Source organism: Archocentrus centrarchus, chromosome 17, assembly GCF_007364275.1.
Source record: "Archocentrus centrarchus isolate MPI-CPG fArcCen1 chromosome 17, fArcCen1, whole genome shotgun sequence".
NCBI classification, from domain to species: Eukaryota; Metazoa; Chordata; class Actinopteri; order Cichliformes; family Cichlidae; genus Archocentrus; species Archocentrus centrarchus.
Genome location: NC_044362.1, coordinates 21,412,297 through 21,430,313, shown reverse-complemented (window position 1 = coordinate 21,430,313; position 18,017 = coordinate 21,412,297). Strand labels below are relative to the sequence as shown.

The 18,017-nt window shown below is 38.8% G+C and overlaps 3 protein-coding genes across 3 annotated transcripts; all 3 read left to right on the top strand.

Moving 5' to 3' along the window:
• Positions 1 to 377: 377 nt before the first annotated feature.
• Positions 378 to 5,447, top strand: LOC115795978 (mucolipin-3-like). The gene is made up of 12 exons (XM_030752144.1): positions 378 to 767; positions 851 to 1,018; positions 1,113 to 1,266; positions 1,526 to 1,607; positions 1,684 to 1,780; positions 1,891 to 1,990; positions 2,255 to 2,367; positions 3,394 to 3,543; positions 3,691 to 3,792; positions 3,891 to 4,013; positions 4,119 to 4,325; positions 4,435 to 5,447. The coding sequence occupies exons 1-12, from the start codon at positions 525 to 527 to the stop codon at positions 4,570 to 4,572; spliced, it is 1,677 nt and encodes a 558-aa protein (XP_030608004.1). The 5' UTR covers positions 378 to 524; the 3' UTR covers positions 4,573 to 5,447.
• Positions 5,448 to 7,280: 1,833 nt separating this feature from the next.
• On the top strand, positions 7,281 to 15,775 carry ssx2ipa (synovial sarcoma, X breakpoint 2 interacting protein a). Its single transcript, XM_030752030.1, has 14 exons — positions 7,281 to 7,522; positions 8,409 to 8,546; positions 8,775 to 8,938; positions 9,078 to 9,302; positions 10,036 to 10,146; positions 10,242 to 10,377; positions 10,466 to 10,541; positions 10,637 to 10,817; positions 11,957 to 12,104; positions 12,260 to 12,396; positions 12,550 to 12,723; positions 12,822 to 12,939; positions 14,879 to 15,032; positions 15,234 to 15,775. Exons 2-14 carry the CDS (start codon positions 8,513 to 8,515, stop codon positions 15,376 to 15,378), a joined length of 1,803 nt encoding a protein of 600 aa, XP_030607890.1. The 5' UTR covers positions 7,281 to 7,522; positions 8,409 to 8,512; the 3' UTR covers positions 15,379 to 15,775.
• A 91-nt stretch (positions 15,776 to 15,866) lies between these two features.
• Positions 15,867 to 17,670, top strand: LOC115795916 (guanine nucleotide-binding protein G(I)/G(S)/G(O) subunit gamma-5-like). The gene is made up of 3 exons (XM_030752053.1): positions 15,867 to 16,083; positions 16,978 to 17,120; positions 17,386 to 17,670. The coding sequence occupies exons 1-2, from the start codon at positions 15,907 to 15,909 to the stop codon at positions 17,101 to 17,103; spliced, it is 303 nt and encodes a 100-aa protein (XP_030607913.1). The 5' UTR covers positions 15,867 to 15,906; the 3' UTR covers positions 17,104 to 17,120; positions 17,386 to 17,670.
• The last annotated feature ends 347 nt before the right edge of the window (positions 17,671 to 18,017 follow it).

Here is an 18,017-nt window from a genome sequence, read left to right as displayed (position 1 = left end):
TTGGATCGCTGGTGCTCGGCAGGTGCTAACAGGTATTTAATTTATTATCTTCATTATATGTAGGATGGAGTTTAGCAGGTATTTAACAGCTCATTTTAAAAATATTATGTCGGAAATTTAAAATATAGAATTACATAATAGCATAAAGTAAATATAAGCATCTAACTTTTATTCATTCTTTGCATTTTTTAAATTTATTTATTTTGCGCACACAAAAAAAGACTCACTGTGTCTTAAGTATATGTATATTTTAAGCCTCTCAAATCTATGCATTTCTCTCTGATTGATGCTCCCTGTTGCAGGAAGTTCTGGTAAACTGAAATTGGTCAATGTGTGTTAACCACATAGCTGTGGTTTTGTAGTGTGCTATAGATTTTTGTTGCATAATTAGTACTTACTGAAGTACAAAAATTAAACTATAAAGGACACAATAGCAACAGTGAACAGATCCTGGAAAACCAGTTAGATAAACATCAAAATGACAGGAATGGCTGAATGCTTTCTTTATCTATTAATCATTTCTGATGTGTAGTGGAGTTTTTGAGAAACTCTTCAGCCTAATGGAGGAGTCCGAGCAGCTTTTGGCTGCCAGGTCAGAGGCGAGCAGGCAAAACGGCCACTGCAGGCTGGAGACAAAGGCGGTGGAGGATTTTAGACGGAGGATCAAATATTTCTTCATGAACCCCTGTGAGAAGTACAGAGCCAGGGGTCGGATACCGTGGAAACTGATGATACAAATATTAAAAATCGCGATCATTACAATCCAGGTAATCCTTTAAATAATTGTGAACTTGTACAGAGGTTAGGGGCTATTCGTCTCATCTGCGTAACTTCCCTCGTTTCCAAACAGCTGGTCTCCTTTGGCCTGAGCAATGAAATGATGGTCACTTTCAAAGACGAAAATCTGATGACATTCAGGAATCTGTTCCTCAAAGGATACAAGGATCACCAGTACGGAAGCTTTTCCCTTTACACCAAAAGAGATGTGTATGAGCACATTAACTACATTATCAACAAGGTACTGAAAACTTGTGAAAATTCTATCTAATTTCTCGTTATAATTTTACCCCATTAAAACATATTTTGCGTTTTCTGTTTGTTTGCTTTTTCAGTACACCGGTCTCCAAAACCTCACTGTAGGTAACCTCATGTATGAGCAGGTTAATGGTGACTACACTCCTCTGACTGTGTGTCAGGTGTTCTACAGAAACAGCACCATTGATCCTGAAGATGACACCTTTGATATTGATCCGCATATCGATGAAGGTACAAAACCATGAAGTAGCTGCAAAACTGTTTAGGTCAAGTGACTACCTTGGGTTGTATCCATGTACTTAATATTCTATCCAAGATATATTTATGGAAGCTGATTCATGGCACGAATGGAAAATAATCCCACTGCACACTTGTGACGTGAAAAGAGGAAGCTCGTTGTGGTGTTCACAGGGATTCGTGCTTAATCATTCCTCTGCTAAACTAAAAATCAAACAACTTTTGAACACATTTTCTCTCCCCCCCCCCATAGATTGTATTTCCATACACCCTATGCAACCATTGGGCAATAACACTTTGGCAACACATGCCAACTTCTCTTTGGATTTCAAAAGGTGACTAAACTAAAAATACTGGTTTCATGTCTGGTGGTAAGAGCGTTGCCTGCTAATATTATGTTTGTGTGTCCAGGCTGCTATCAGTGAACATCTACCTTAGTCTGAAAACCATCAATCTGCAGACTGTGCGGCACCACGAGCTACCAGATTGTTATGACTTCCACATAATGGTTAGTGACAGTGCCACACCCTCAACTCTGCTTTAAAGATATACAAACAAATTACATTTTACAAGCTCAGAAATAACCGCAATCACAAACTGTCCTTTGTTTTTACACAGATAATATTTGATAATCGTGCACACAGTGGGAAGATAAAGGTTGATATTAAAAATGATGTTAGAATTTATGAATGCAGTGACTGGAACGTGGAAGGCACCTGTGAGTAAAATGTTCCCATGTTTCTAAAGTCATTAAAGATGTATGTTTTACAATCATTCCACCCGGTAAAAACCAAAACAAAAAAACAGTTCAAATAAATCATTAAAAGTCCAAAATGACCATGACAGTCACGCCCACGATGAGTGTGTGTAAACTTTTGACCACAGCTGTACCTGCATGATCTAAGAAAAGATAATGGTTATGTCCAAGTTTTGTACAAACAGAAGCAACAAAAATGTTAACACCTGATCTCAACAATTATAGCTGGGAAGAATGATTATCTCCTGCTGTCATTTGATTCTGTGGTCATCCTCGCCTGTTTCACCTCTCTCATCCTCTGCCTACGATCTGTCATCAATGGTATCCAGCTCCAGTTTGTAAGTACCAGTATGAAGACATTTGTAGCCTCTGGCTCAGTTAAGACACTAATATGCAGAGCAGCATCTTCCATAGTTTTGACCTCCTTAAAAGGGCAGGTCATAATTACAGCTGCTCACTCAGAATCTGTTTTGTTTTGTTTGTGTTGGACTTTAGATACTGTGTAGTAGTCAACATGATATAGTTTTTGAAAAATGCACATACAGTACTGTGCAAAAGTCTTGAGTGTCCCTTCATTTCTTTATAAACTTAGAACAAAAAGTAAGGACATTTGTGTTTGGTCAATTATTTCTTCATTGTAACAATGTTTCTTGGCAATAAATCTTATACTGTTGGAAATCCTGTTTATTTCCCCTTGAAGCAACAGGCTGCTGGTGACAAAGTGTCTAATTATACAATTTAAAATTTGGTTCTTTGCTAAGTTGAGTGAGGTTCCTATTTTATGCTTGAATGAGCCATATGTCAATGAGTAAGTGGTTCAACAAGAAAAATAAAACATTGCTCTGTAAATGGTCAGGTACAAGGATGGGCTGAAAATAAGTGAAAAAGCAGCCAATGTCCAAAGAAAAACTTTCTAAGAACTTCAGAAAGCCTGAAGAAGTGCTGCTCAGGACCACTTTAAAAAAAATTACAACTCTGACTCCTTGGGAACAAAATATAAAGAAATGAGGCTTGACTCCAGACTTTTGCACAGTACTGTATTAGGTGTTTTATTGGATAATTTCAGTGTTTTTAGATCAAAATGTGCCTGTGCTCAACAAAAACTTTTTCTTTGTTTTTAAAACCTAAATTCAACGAAAATGAGGGGCTTCTTTTTTGTTTTTGTTACAGTCAGTGTTTTTTAATAACACAATGAAGGTTGTATTAGTAGAATAAAATACTGTAAATGTTTTGGTTAAGTAATTTAACTGCTGCTTTGTTTTGCAAAACAAGTAAAAATGTTTATTGTTTCATGTGGGACTGAATCCCTGGTTTTCTTCTCGTTGGTTGTTTTTTTTGACAATATATTGATTTTTCATATGCAGGAGTTCACCATATTCTTCCATGCCTACTACAATAAAATTGTGTCTTGGTCAGACCGCATGGAGTTTGTGAATGGCTGGTATATCCTCATCATTGTCAGTGACACGCTGACCATCGCTGGATCGGTGCTGAAAATTGGAATACAGACAAAGGTTTGCTTTTTATTTTTTAGTTATTGAATTGTCACGGCTCACTGGAGGTATCAGTGTATGTTTTCCTAGTGGTCTCAAATCAGCATTGAAATCCTCATGCCTCTAGTATTATTATTTTTTTAATTGTGTTTTTTTTTCTGTTGGCAGTTCCTAACAAACTATGACATCTGCAGTATCTTGCTGGGAACAGCCACGATGCTTGTCTGGGTTGGTGTGATTCGTTACCTAAGTTTCTTCAAGAAATACAATGTAAGTACTTCCATAAATGTGCCTAATAATATCGGTTCAAACATTTAAAGAATAAATGCGTATCTGGAGGACCTGCAACTTTTGTTTGTTTGTTTTAGATCTTAATCTTAACCTTAAGGGCGGCATTGCCCAATGTGATCCGTTTCTGCTGCTGTGCAGCCATGATCTACTTTGGGTACTGTTTCTGTGGCTGGATTGTCCTTGGACCTTACCATGACAAAGTATAAACATTGTAATTCATATTTCACAAGCATTCCAGTGATCTGTTCTGACATAATTTACAGAAATATTGCAAAAATGATTATTTTTAAAACTTTGCTTTGCAGTTCAGAACACTGGACAAAGTGACAGACTGCCTCTTCTCTCTCATCAACGGTGATGATATGTATTCCACCTTTCTGAAGATGAGAGACAAGACCTACATGGTGTGGCTCTTCAGCAGACTCTACCTCTACTCCTTCATCTCTATCTTCATCTACATGGTGCTCAGTCTGTTCATTGCTCTTATCACTGACACGTATGAAACCATCAAGGTCAGTCTGAGTCATCCTGATATCTGATATCTTGCAGGGATTTTATGTATTCTTGATCTTGAGTGTCTTTTCTTTCTTTTTTTTAACTTTTTGTAATGTTATTTTCCAGCATCATCAGCAAGACAAGGATCTGGTGTCCCAGCTTCAAGCCTTTATCTCAGAGTGCAGAGATCAGCCCGAGTCTGGACAATACCAGACTGACAAAGAGCCAACCTGCTGTGTGTCTTCATGTTGCTGCTTTGGATAAAACAACAGGGCCAAGTGTGAGCAAAGAGTTGGCCTCATGTGACTGCAAAATGCCCCAACGGGTCCTGAGCGTCTGTGTAGAGCCTTTGTGTACACTATTGCCTGAGAGTGCTAGAATATCTTCTAACTTTAATAGATGCACTTTTACTTCAGTTTAAACTTGATGAGAACTATTTAAGGAAATAAGCAAACTTCCTCTGTTAAAGACTGCTTAGAAGATCGCGTGGTGACATGATAAGGTCACATTAAGAGCCAGTGTATCATTAATATCAATCAATGCAGTATAAATATCTTTAAACTATATTCACTTCTTTTCAGTGTTGTATTCAAAAGTGCAGGGCAGAAGTCTCAGACATTAGTGGGGAAAAACACTAAGAACTTTGTCCTGGCTGCACAACAACAATGTAACTTGTAACAATGTGCCTTTTTTTCTTGCTTTCTTTCTTTCTTTCTTTTCTTACAAGCACTTAAGTAAAAAATTTAAACATATTTCCATTTTCATAACCACTTATCCAACTTAGAGTTGTCATGGGTGCTGAAGCCTAACCCAGATGATATAGTATGAAAGGTAGGGTACACCTTGGACAGGTCACTAGTCCATCACAGGGCCAAAGACAGACAACTATTCAAGCATATGGCCAATTTACAATCACCAATTAACCTAACAAGCATGTCTTTGGATTGTGGGAATAAACTGGAGCACCCACACAGGGAGAACATGCAAAGTCCACACAAGAAGGAGCTGACCAGGAGGTCCAAACCCAGAACCTTTTTGCTGTAGGGAAACCATGCTAACTGCTCCACCACTCAAATAAATGTCACAATATAATACTTGTTTGTATTTTTGTTTGTGCTTTCTTTTCTTTTCTTTTGCACCACTTGTCAAATTGAGCACCTTATTTGTATAATAAAGTTTGAATTTCAGTACCGAGAGACACGTGTCAGTCCTTTCTGATTATGTTTCAGTGCACCTTCAGCAATAACCTTGACAACTATTGTTAGTCTAACAGTAATCTGACTTTTTTCTCAAACCACAGTCAGCAAAATATTTGAAAAAAATGTTTATAAACAACTGAATGAATACATTTTAACTCACAGTATTTCTGATAAGTACCAATCAGGTTTCAGAACCAATCGTAGCAGAGAAACAGCTCTTACTAAAATCAGCAGTGACCTGAAGATCAGCAGTGACTCACAGAGGTTTTCAGTCTTAGCTCTGCTTGACCTCGCTGCTGCCTTCGACACTGTTGATCATGATTCATGATTCAGATGGTTTAACAGGTGTGTTTTTTTTATTGATTTTCATCATACCTAAAGAGCAGGAGTATTTATGTTAGTAGCTTTAGATCTGCATGAATAAAAAATCAATCAGGAGTTCCTCAAGGGTCTGTTCTTGGTCCATCACTTTTTAAGCTTTACATGCTCCAACTTGGTACTATCATAAAGGAATCACAATATATCCTATCAATATTATGCAGGTGATACACAATTGTACATTTTCCTCTGAAGATCTAACTTCTGTTCACAATCGAATGAGCTGCACTGATGACATTAACTGCTGGATGGCTCAAAACTTTTTAGAACTGAACAGACGAAACAGATAAATAGATATGTTTGTTGTCGGTCCAAAAGGTCAGAGACAGAAAATTTGTTCATATTTCTCATGCCTGTCAATGAAATAGTGAGCAAGTCAGGAAGCATGACATCAGTGATCTCTGTTGTGATAATCATATTAATAAGGTCACCAGAACTGCTTTCTATCACTTAAAAAAATATACATCAAAAGTTACAAAATTATTTTCTCAAACTGACTGAGAAATTGGTCCATGCATTCGCATCAAGCAGGCTAGACTACCGTAGCACTCTATTTGTAGGATTATGCAAATTATCAATAGGATGATTTCAACTTCTCTAGAATGCAGCAGCCAGAGTCCTTACACAAACACAGAAATTTAAACATTTTACCCCACTATTGAAGTCGTTATTCGCTCCCGGTTCAACACAGAATTACCTTTAAAATCCTTCTATTGGTTTGTGTTAAAGCTCTCATAAAGATCTCAGTGGTTTGGCCCTCCAGTACATCTCTCACTTGCTTAGTATCTATAACCCAGTCAGACCTCTCAGGTCATCAGGCGCAGATCTTTTAACTACTCCCAGAATTAGAGCGAAGTGTGCTCAAGGTCTTGTTCTTTGAAACAACCTGCCTGCTGATCTGAGGTCAGTTACATCTGTGTCTATATTCACAGACTCCACACCTTTTTATTCTCACAGGCTTAAACTTAATACCTGTGTGTGCTTGCGTGTGTATAAACCTGTTTATTTCTTTGTCAGGTTTGACTGTGTTGTTGCAGACCTATACGTTTTTATGTTTTTATCTTCTATGTTAAACACATCGAGTTTACATGTAATGAAATGTGCTATGTAAATAAAATTTCCGCTGAAAACGAGGGAAAACAGGAGTTTCTATCCTACGCGTCACAAAGACAGTTATTTCATCTTTTCAATAAAAACGCAGGCTTTATTTACAGTAATACCGTCTGCAGCCACAGGGGGCGTGGCAGTGCCGTATGACACCTGACCGTGACACCTGACAGCATTTCTCATTTGCATAAATCCTACGCTGCGCATGTTCACGTCCAATGCATGGCCCGCATACTAGTTGCTTAACAACGTTGCCACCAATAACAACGCAGTTTGGTTGGACGACAGCGGAGGAATAGACTTCAAAAAAACCACAACCCGCTGCGGCAGGGTGTGCATATCTAACCTGTGGCGGTATTTGCTGAGCTATGTTGGGAGTTTTTATATCTATTGCTGCTGTTGACAGGATGGTGACTGGAGTCGACGCGAAAGCTGGAGGTGCTTTCGGTGAAGGAGGAGTGTATTAACCGTGCCAGCGCCGGCACGGAGCTTAAACTGTGGGATTTAGTCGACCCGTTTCACGCCCTTGAGTGAGTATTTTTTTATTGTGTAGTCATGTCAAGTTAACATGGCTGCTGTTCTTTCAGCTAACTAACGCCTCGGGAGTGAAATATGCCAAGTGTGAACATTATTTATGCAAACCAGAAATGTTTGGGTGAGTTAAGTTGCTGAGGTGTTTGACTATAAGCATATAATTGGCACAGGGTCTAGCAAACGAAACGCTAAAGTAAGCAAACATGTTTGCTCGGCGTACGTATGCTTAGCAGTTCCTGACGTTAAGCATTTAATATGTTGCGTCAAAGCACTCCGGACTTTATCTCCTCCTCAGTGTGTGTAGCTTTAGATAAAAGCTGTGACTGTTTTCTGCTTCGTTAGATAAGACTGGGAAGAGTTTTCTGAGATGCAGCAGGCATTTCCCATGATTGATGGTTGTGTCCGATCATTTTTCCTCCCAGGTTTTTTTTTTGTTTTTGTTTTTGTTTTGTTTTTTTATTCCTTTTGTTCATCAGCACAGTGTACCTGTATTTGAATGCAAGTCACAGCTGTAAGGCTGTGGGAGTGGCCCCTGTGTGGTTCAGCCTGTTTCACCGAGCATGTTAATGCTGTACATTTGTCCTGAGGGCAAGAAAGTTAAAAAAAAAAAACAAACAAAACAAATGTAACTGTCAGATTTACTCCCTCTGTAATGGATTCTCTTATTTTTATCTTTGTAATCCTTTGGCTTGAGGCTGAGATCATCTTACAACCCAGCAGTTTAGATGCCAGTAGCCAATAGGAGTACCCTTCTAAACCCCATTTGAACCTCCCTCCCTCCCACCCAACTGGCACACATCTGACAGTTAATCTTGTGTGGATGAAGCATCAGCTCAGATTATCTGTTGCTGGTTTGTCTCATGGTTTAATGCTCCGTTGCAGGACTCTGTTCCAGTGCTATCCTCTGATCCAGCGCCTGGCTGCTAACCCACCTCCCTGGTGATAACTTATGACCTCGCATCCTCGCGTCCTGATGCGTCGGTGATATGGGAGAGTGGTGCACAACTGAGACATCGATGGGTAATTTTCTCTGCTAAAATGGTGCATTTGATAGTGTTTCAAGAATAGCAAGGCCCATCAGCCTTGCTTTTTTTTTTTTTGTTGTTGGGGGCTCTGCTAGAGGTGACCCACATTTCTGTCCTCTTTCTCATCTGCAACCTAATTCAAGTCTCTTAGTAGAGGAAAGCACAGTAGCTGTAATGTACCTGCAGTTTCTGTATTTTGCCTTTCTCTGTTCTCTATTTACAGAAAACTATGAGCTATCCAGCATATCACATGTTACAATGTCACCCTCGAGACAGAACAGCCTTGTGTCATCATACTCTTTTCCCTTGGCCAAAAGCTCCTACAGTGTAATAAGTGCCTTTTGCACAGAGGATAACATTCCTCAGTGCATTTCATACATCAATCAGGTATGGAAGTCTGCAGGTTTAGTAACTTTGTCTTTGATTTGGTTCATATGCAAACTTTTTATTTTCTCCAGAGATAATTTGATTCAACCCCTAGGCAAGGACATACTTTTGAAAAGTCCCCTCCTTCCCTGCCCTACAGGAGCTCGCCTCACTGGGCCTCTCCTCACTGGGCCTCTCCTCTACATGTATTGAGGCCACCTCACCAGGGGAAGCTGGCCTGAATGCAGTGCCAGCTCTAAATGCCATGTATGAGTTGCTGCAGATTCACAGACGAACTATGTGCAATGTAGATGCACTTGAGAAGGAGCAGCTGAAGAAATCCAGCAGCTTGGAGCTCATGCAGACAAGCAATTCCAGACTCAAGGCATGTATGACTGTGGGTCTGTCTTTTAATGTAGTTTAATGTGTCTTTTTCATGTCTGTGGAGCCAGTGCTTTATATCTTCAGGCTATAATCTGTATACCCATGTCATGGCGCAAAGGTGCAGTAATGCAGTATCAAATTTTGTCACCCCTTATGTAAGATATATGTACAGTACCAGTCAAAAGTTTAGACACACCTTCTAATTCAGTGGTTTTTAAACATTTAAAAATTGTCTGCATTGTAGATTAATACTGAAGTCATGAAAATATGGAATTATTTAATAAACAAAAAAGTGTTAAACCAGAATATGTTTTTATATTTTACATTCTTCAACATAGGCACCTCTTGCTTAGATGATAGCTTTGAACATCTTGGCATTTTCTCAGTCAGCTCTATGAGGTAGTCACCTGGAATGGCTTTCAGTTAACAGCCATGTCTTGTCAAGAGTTAATTTCTTGAATTTCTTGCCCTCTTTGTTGCCCTCTGTGTTTGAGACCATCAGTTGTGTTGTGAAGAGTTAGAGTTGGTATACAATGAATATCCCTATTTGAGTAATGTTCTAATCCATATTATGGCAAGAACTACTCAACTAAGTAAAGAAAAACGGCCATCATAAAGTCCATCATTAATTAATAATTACAAAAATGAATTGTAAACTGGTTCACATATATGGAAAATCCTCAGATGGCACATAACAGTTTTAAGATTGGTGTATCACATGTGTTTCCTTCCAGGATCAGTTGGAACTGTCCATCAGGGAGAAATGTGGTCTGCACGAAATGGAGAGGCAGCTACAACTGAAAATTAAGACTTTGCAGAGCTGCTTAAAAACAGAAAAAGATGAGGTAAAGCTTCTCCTTAGGCTGTATTTGCGTTTCATAAATGTTACTTGAGGATGCACAAACCTGACAGCCTCTCATTAATCGATTATTCTGGACAGGTTCAGAAGCTCCAGAGTATCATTGCTAGTCGTGCCTCACAGTACAGTCATGATGCCAAAAGAAAAGAGAGAGAAGCGGCAAAGCTCAAGGAACGTCTCAGCCAGCTGCTGGTTGACCGAAAGGATAAGAAACTAGGTAAATGTGCTTGACTTAAACAAAACTTGATTTGCATAATTTCAGACCAGTTCCAAAGGATTTTGGCTCAGTGTTTGTTCCCAAATAGCTATAGATGTACTGAATTCCTTGGGTCGGTCAGATGGGAAAAGGGGCCACTGGAAGACTGCAAAAGCAACAGCGAGGTATTTTGAAAACCAAATTGTTTTCTGTTAGCCATGGCAAATATAGAATGTGTTATTTCATTTACATACATGTGATCTGTAAATGCTTTCTGCAGCCACGAGGGTGAGATGTACAAGTCTTTGCTGAGTGACTATGAGGCAAGTCAGAAGTCTTTGATGCTGGAGAACGCTGAGCTTAAGAAAGTCCTCCAGCAGATGAAGAAGGAAATGATGCATATCCTGAGTCCACACAGTTCTTCTGCCAGGGGAGCCAGTGCTGATGACAGCCAGGAGCAGGTATTTGATTCTCGCACACAGATATCAAGAAATCTGGTAGACAGGTTTGATAAGCTGTGAAATGAGGGCTGGAAATGCTGTTGCTGGTTCTCTTATAGATAGGAAACCATCTGGATAATGAATCATAAACTTTACATGGAACATGTTAAAGTTCTCAGGGGGCATTTTAGATTGGAAACTGGGTAATTACATGCCTGTCTATCCTTCCTTATTTGGATAGATGTCATAGGCCTACTTTATGAATGAAAATCTTACTCTTAAAATTGTTTAAATTGTGGATCAGTAAAGTGTTTTTTCTCATGAATAGCTCATGCACTGAAATTAACATGTTGGTGGTCATGTTTTTTTAATATTATGGTTAGCAAAAACATGAAAGAAGAAGAGGACTTTTATTGCCATAACAAAACTCAGGCCCACCAGTGCATCCAGCAGGAGTGGGTCTTGTTTCTTCAGCAGTATGTTTAATTAAAATTGATTCAAAATGGCAACAAGGAGCAAGCAGCTGCTTGTCATTGGCTCTGGCATAGCTTGTTGGCCCAGAAACCAGTTCAAGGCTTTCTCCTATATTACTTAAGACCAGTCATACAATGCCAGGCCTTGACAGTACTACATTGGCTAGTTTTGCTTGTCAGGAATCTCCATCATTGTCCATACAACTCTCAACACAACAAGAAGGAATGACATGCCACATTGAGGTGTTATTTAGCATGTGTAGTTGAATTCTTTAGAAAGCAGACCACTAAAATCTGCTTATGCAACCTAGCCAAATGGACTCAGCCAATCCTTAAAGCTCCTAACCCTAGAGGTTACTTTGCCAAACAAGAGAGAATAGAACAGTGGATCATGCCTGTATGCAAGAGAAGTGATAAGATCAGATGAGAATATATTTTTGAAAGTGTTACAATATGCATGAGAGTCTTGTTGAATTGTGTTCCTTAATAAATTGTCACCTGGTTATATTTCCTTTTACATAAAGATTCTTCCAAAATACACTGATGTAGGAAGGACAGAAATCGATATGTAAAAAATTTACCAGAATACAAGAAATGGCATATATAAAGTCAAAATCTCCTGATTTCTTGCTTTAATACCAGTATATATTTTATTTTATTTATTTATTTTTTGCTGTTTTGCTGCAGAATGATTCAGATGGGGAGGAGAAGACAGGAGACGCAAGCAGGGAAGCTCTGGATCAATCCTGTGAGCATGCCAGGGAGCAGCTAACAAACAGCATCCGTCAGCAGTGGAGGAAACTGAGGAACCATGTTGAGAAATTAGACAGCCAAGGTACATGCTGCATAGTCATAGTGGCAAAACTGTGAACTTCAAACATTTTTCATCTCTAAAACTTTTACTTTGTAGTTGTTTAGTATTTAGGTGTGCATGATGCCTGGAAAGAAACTGGGATTATCAGCTTATCCATTTGGTTTTTGTTTGCCAAGCCTCTCAAGTGCAGAATCAACTGGAGTCCAATAAAGAGATGATACCTCTGGAGACCCACGAGGATGAGATGGAGAGGATGAGGTGTGAAGTCCAGCAATGCAAAGAGTTCATTCATGCACAACAGCAGCTCCTCCAGGTGAGCATCTGATGAGAGGTGGTCAGTGTGTCTTACAAAGGGGGGGGGAAGAGAAATGCAAATTAGATGATGTTAATGCAGTTAGATTATTTGGTTCTGGAAACATTTAAGAAATAATGTGGAGTCATAGGATAACCATTTCTGCTTTTGCAGCAACAACTCAACACTTCGTTTGATGATGAGACTGCCGCTCTTCTTAATGACTGCTACACACTGGAGGAGAAGGAGCGTCTCAAAGAAGAATGGAGGCTCTTTGAAGAACAAAAGAGAAACTTTGAGAGGGAGAGAAAAAACTTCACAGAGGCTGCTATTCGTCTGGGCCGAGAGGTACTGAAGTCCTCTGATTTAGTTAAATTAAGCAACCATTGTGAGAGTGTTAAGTGCATTTCTTTCTTTTTTTTTTTTTTTTTTTTAAATTTCCACAGAAAAAGGCCTTTGAAGAGGATCGTGCTTCATGGCTCAAAAATCAGTTTTTGAATATCACTCCCTTTACAGACCGTAGGAGATGTTCCTCATCAGATGGTCAAAGTGCCTTGTCAATTAGTAAGTTGGTGTAATTTAAAATGAAATGCCCTTTGGAGAGGTGATGGTGGTGACATAGTATCTTAGTGGCTAAATGTTTTACTTTAAACCATGCCTAAACTGTGGCACAGTTATAACCCCAGTTCTGAAAAAGTTGGGATGCTGTGTAAAATGTAAATAAAAACTGAATGCAATGATTTGCAAATGTCATCATGCCATATTTTATTCACAATAGAAGATAGAAAACATCAAACATTTAAACTGAGAAAATGTACCATTTTGAAGAAAAACATTAGGTCATTTTGAATTTGATGGCAGCATCACGTCTCAGAAGTTGGGACACGGCCATGATTACCACTGTGCATCATCCACTCCTTTTGCTGGACCTCTAGGAGAGAAATGTTGTCCCATTCTTGTCTTCTATAGGATTCTAGCTGCTCAATGGTTCTGGGTCTTCTTTGTCATATATTGTTAATCCAGCGCCCAGACTCTCCTATGCTGCCATGCTGTTGTAATAGATGCAGTATGTGGTTTATATGTAAGGCCTTTCCTAAAATGTCATCTAGATGGGAGTATATGTTGCCCTAAAACCTGAATATGCCTCTCAGTTTTGATGGTGCCTTTCCAGATGTGCAAGATGCCAGTTCCACAGGTACTAATGCACCCCCCCATACCATCAGAGATGCAGACTTTTAATATGTCAGATGCTCCCTTTCCCCTTTAGTCCAGAGAACGCAACATCCATGTTTCCCAAAAAGAATTTCAAATTTCAATTCATCTGACCACAGAACAGTTTCCCACTTTGCATCAGTCCATTTTAAATGAGCTTTGGCACACAGGAGATGGCAGAGTTTCTGGATGATGCTCACATTTGGCAGCTTGTTGGAGCTTTAACCTGTATTTGTGGCAAACTGTGTTCAGTGATTTCTGGAAGAGTTCCTGAGACCGTGCAGTGATTTCCATGATAATCATGCCTGTTCTTAATGCAGTGCCACCTGAGGGCTCAAAGATCACAGATAACCAATGTGCGTGTAGATTCTCAGTCATCTAGGTCATGGTAGTCTCAGGAGCTTTGAAAAAAAGTTGACAGGATTTCTTTAAAAAAAAAAATATATATATATACATCCAAGAGGTGTGTGTGTGTGTGTGTGTGTGTGTGTGTGTGTGTGTGTGTGTGTGTGTGTGTGTGTGTGTGTGTGTGTGTGTGTGTGTGTTTTTTTGTTTTGTTTTTTTTTTTCCCCCTCAGCTTATCCATCGTGCACAGATTCTCCAGATTTTCTGAATCTTATTATTCACTGTAGATGAAGAAATATTCAAAGTCTTTGCAATTTTACGTTAAGGAACATTATTCTGAAATTGTTTCAGTGTTTTGCAGATTAGTGAACTTCTGAGAAACTGCCTCTCTAAGATGCTATTTTTATACCCATTTATACCGTTGTTATACTCTGACCGTGCTGCCGATTAACCTAATTAGTTGCAAAATGTTCATCCAGCTCTTTCTTTTAAGTACCACTTACTTTTCCAGCCTCTTGTCACCCCTGCCCCAGCTTTGAGACACATTGCTGCCATCAAATTCACAATTGGCTAATATTTTTCTTAATATGGTATATTTTCTCAGTTTAAACACTGGATGTTTTTTCTGTGTTCTCTTGTGAATAAAATATGGGTTTGTGAGATTTGCAAATCATTGCACTCAGTTTTTATTCACATTTTAGACAGCACAACTTTTATGGAATTGGAGATGTAAATTGAGATGCTTACATAGTAATCTTGTTCATTGCTGTACATGCTGCATAAAAACAAAAATTGAGGGCGGCTCATTGTTTGAGTTTTACTAGGGTGCCCTGTGCTAACTGAAGAACAACAAATGAGATTATTTTTCTGATATTGGATATGAACACGTGATGCATTACCAGAAAACTGTTGCCCTTAATTTGAATTTGTACGGTCTACATTGCAGTAAGTGAGCCAGAGATCAGGATGTCTTCAGTGAAAGCGCAGCTGGCCAAATCGTCTACCTACACTACCTTCTCCACTCCCAAATCTTCACAAACTGCTGCTGTGCCATGTACTACTGAGCTTTACCGGACACTCCGCTTAATACCAGAAAGCAGGTATTATTGAGTCACTAGATAACCATTTTCTCTAAACTGTGTTTTCATGGCTGGAATTTCACTTGTGCAGTAAAATGCTCTGCGGGATATCAAACTTTAATGTTAACAGATCTGAAATGCTTTTTAGTACCACAAATGTACTCCATGAATCAGTGAGGATCAGACCCTGTTACTTGGCGTATATATTTTTCTCTTTTTTAGTTCCTCCAGACATTCAAATCGAGGACTCTGGCAAGAGACTAGCACCGCTGAAGATGGAGATATGCGGGTCAATCCAAAACACGGAGGTCGATGTGGTGACTTGAGTATCTTTTCTTTGAGTGAAGATGCGAACAGCCTCACTTAAAGAACTTTCAGTGCCTTTTTTTTTTTTTTTTTTTTTTTTAAATTTAAATCTGTGCGATGAACTTTTGCATAAATCCACGCCTGAATTTCATCGGCTCTGATGAACAACCATTTTCAGTGGACGTGCACGGACAATTCACCAAAGCTGATCACACAAGAAAGCACTTTGAGTCTGCCATTGCTTTTTTTTTTTTTTTTTTTTTTTTTTTTTAAACTGACAATTCAGATTTTTAAGCTGTATTTCAAGGGAGGGTATCTACCAAGCAATGATAGGAATATATTCTTTCTACATGTTGATTGTACTGAAATTCACTTTGTTTACATATTCAATAAGTATAAATTATGATTTGAAGTACGTATTGCATTAACATTAGATCGATTAGATCTGCTCTCTAGAAGTAATGACAATAAAGTTTGTTCTTTTTTTTAATGGAATTAAATTTGAGTCCCTTTCATTTGTCGCCCCCTGGTGTATCTAAGCGGGAGTTGCAGTCACAAGTGTGAACAACCGGAATCCGGATGTCATCATATGTGCTTTTGTTTCAGCAGCATCCATCCGAGACGTGTAACCCCCCGCCCAGGGTTTTCAAATAAACACAAAAAAGAAAAGAAAATCGGAAAAAAAATGTCGGGTTCATCCAACTTGGTGGCCATGAAAAAGGTGGTACAGCAGCTTCGTTTCGAGGCGAGCATAAACAGAGTTAAGGTAAGTAAAGACGTTTTTTCTGACAAATAACGGAGAAATCCGCTAACGGCGCTAGCTGGTGCTAGTGACTAGCAACGTGAAGCTAAGTTAGCCGATAGTCGGCGTTAAGAGCAGGGCGTTGTTTGGACCGTAGGAAGTATAAAAGGAAGTATTTCAGTTAGATTGTTTATGATCAGAAGACAACGCCCGCGTAATGAAAGACGCTGGCGATACGCCAGCTGTAGTTGACTTTTTTCCAAGTTATGAAGCTATTCAGGAGCCAGTGGTAAAACACTAGTTTAGCACTAAAAATGATTATTGCTAACATTTTACTTGGTAAATTAAGAGTTTCACAGCCAGCTAGCAGTAAAACCTGTTGAATTTACAGAGTAGGCAAATACACCAAGTAATGAGATTTAAATTGGCAACTTGGTGTCTGCGTATTGTTCAACTTCATTGACTTTATCATTATTGGATGCTCCTGCTAATTCAAACGCTGAAAGTGTTCACAAGTACTCTATACAACAGCATTCAAACAGAGCCAAAAATACTGGGTTCAATGTAGCAGATGTTTGTGTAAATTAAGATCATCTATGTAGAGCACATTCCTACATTTCCAGTTGTGCAGCAATCAAAATTAGACAGCAGGGTTTCTTCTGTTAGTAGTGAGGCTTAAATACTGCATCCTGCAATTTCCTCTAGTTATTGGGGGGGTATTTAACCCCGGTCCTGACAGGTGTGTTTCTTCAAGTCTTACCCCAGAGCTCCAAAAGACATTATACAGATGTTTTCACTGGCCAAGCAGGACAGAAATATTGGAGTACACCTTGTAACTCCCTTTTTTTTTTTTTTTTTTTTTTCTTCAGTCTTTGTATATTCTATGTATGTTTGTAATTTTTTTTTTCTCCCCACCAGGTTTCCCAGGCAGCTGCAGATCTACAACAATTTTGCATACAGAATGCTCTCCAGGACCCTCTGCTCACCGGTGTGTCGTCCAGCACCAACCCCTTCAGGCCACAGAAGGTCTGCTCTTTCTTGTAAAACCACTTTATTCATTGGTAAGTCTCACTCACACTCACACAGCTGCATATGCATTAATTTACCATGTGCAAAACTCAATGCTAAGGTCTTGTCAAATTTTCTTTCTTGATTTGAGTCAAGTGTTCCCATTTGTGCCGTCACTCTGGGGAAACAAATCCATTCACTATAATGAAAACATTTAAATTTAAATAATAATGGTGTGGTCAGCTTGCAAAATACTGTTCACATTGAGGAAAACATCTACACCCCACCCCAATTATTAATTTGTGTTTTGTTCTGCAGGCCTTCATTTTGATGCTACAGGGAAAAGTTGACCTCAGCACTGCTCCTCATGCCAAGCCATTATACTGCCATGGGAATTCTCAAAACTAGAACTCAGTTGACTTAGAACAGGAAAAAGAAGACTGCCTGTTTTTAGCCAAGGTAGAAGACAGCAGACTGTGTAATTTTTTTCACGGCACAGTGCGATTTTTGACTAAATTATTGTGCCTTTTCTATTCTATTTTAGTCATCACTGTTCTCAACCTTTTTGTATTTAATGAATAAAAATGTTCTTTACTACTCAAAGGAGTTAGTGCTATTTTCTTCTTTTATCATAATTCAGCAAATTGTTACAATGTCATATTATTGTTGTTGAATTCAGCTGAAATAATGGAAATATATTTCATGTAGCCTTAGAGGCAGCAGTTTTGGAAACAGCCTGTATGCAAATCATTAAGTAGACCAAAAGAAGACATTAAGTCAAAAGACACTTCATTATACATGAAATATAGTCTGTGTGTGTAAATGTATCAATCTTGGTGGTCAGTGCTAGACTTTTGTTTTAGTAGTGAAAAATATTTACCTCTAGATGGGAGAAATACTTAAATTTGTTTTTTTTAGTCAAAATTAAAATGGGTACAATGTCAAATTAA

Bases quoted from the DNA above. Each gene is read 5' to 3' on its own strand.
- ssx2ipa (XM_030752030.1), top strand. From the start codon at position 8,513: ATGGGAGAGTGGTGCACAACTGAGACATCGATGG. The intron at 10,147-10,241 runs GTAAAGCTTCTC...TATTCTGGACAG, and splicing joins TAAAAACAGAAAAAGATGAG to GTTCAGAAGCTCCAGAGTAT. The intron at 15,033-15,233 runs GTATTATTGAGT...TCTCTTTTTTAG, and splicing joins CGCTTAATACCAGAAAGCAG to TTCCTCCAGACATTCAAATC.
- LOC115795916 (XM_030752053.1), top strand. From the start codon at position 15,907: ATGTGCTTTTGTTTCAGCAGCATCCATCCGAGACGTGTAACCCCCCGC. The intron at 16,084-16,977 runs GTAAGTAAAGAC...TCTCCCCACCAG, and splicing joins CGAGCATAAACAGAGTTAAG to GTTTCCCAGGCAGCTGCAGA.
- LOC115795978 (XM_030752144.1), top strand. From the start codon at position 525: ATGTGTAGTGGAGTTTTTGAGAAACTCTTCAGCCTAATGGAGGAGTCC. The intron at 768-850 runs GTAATCCTTTAA...GTTTCCAAACAG, and splicing joins TCGCGATCATTACAATCCAG to CTGGTCTCCTTTGGCCTGAG. The intron at 1,267-1,525 runs GTACAAAACCAT...CCCCCCCCATAG, and splicing joins TGATCCGCATATCGATGAAG to ATTGTATTTCCATACACCCT.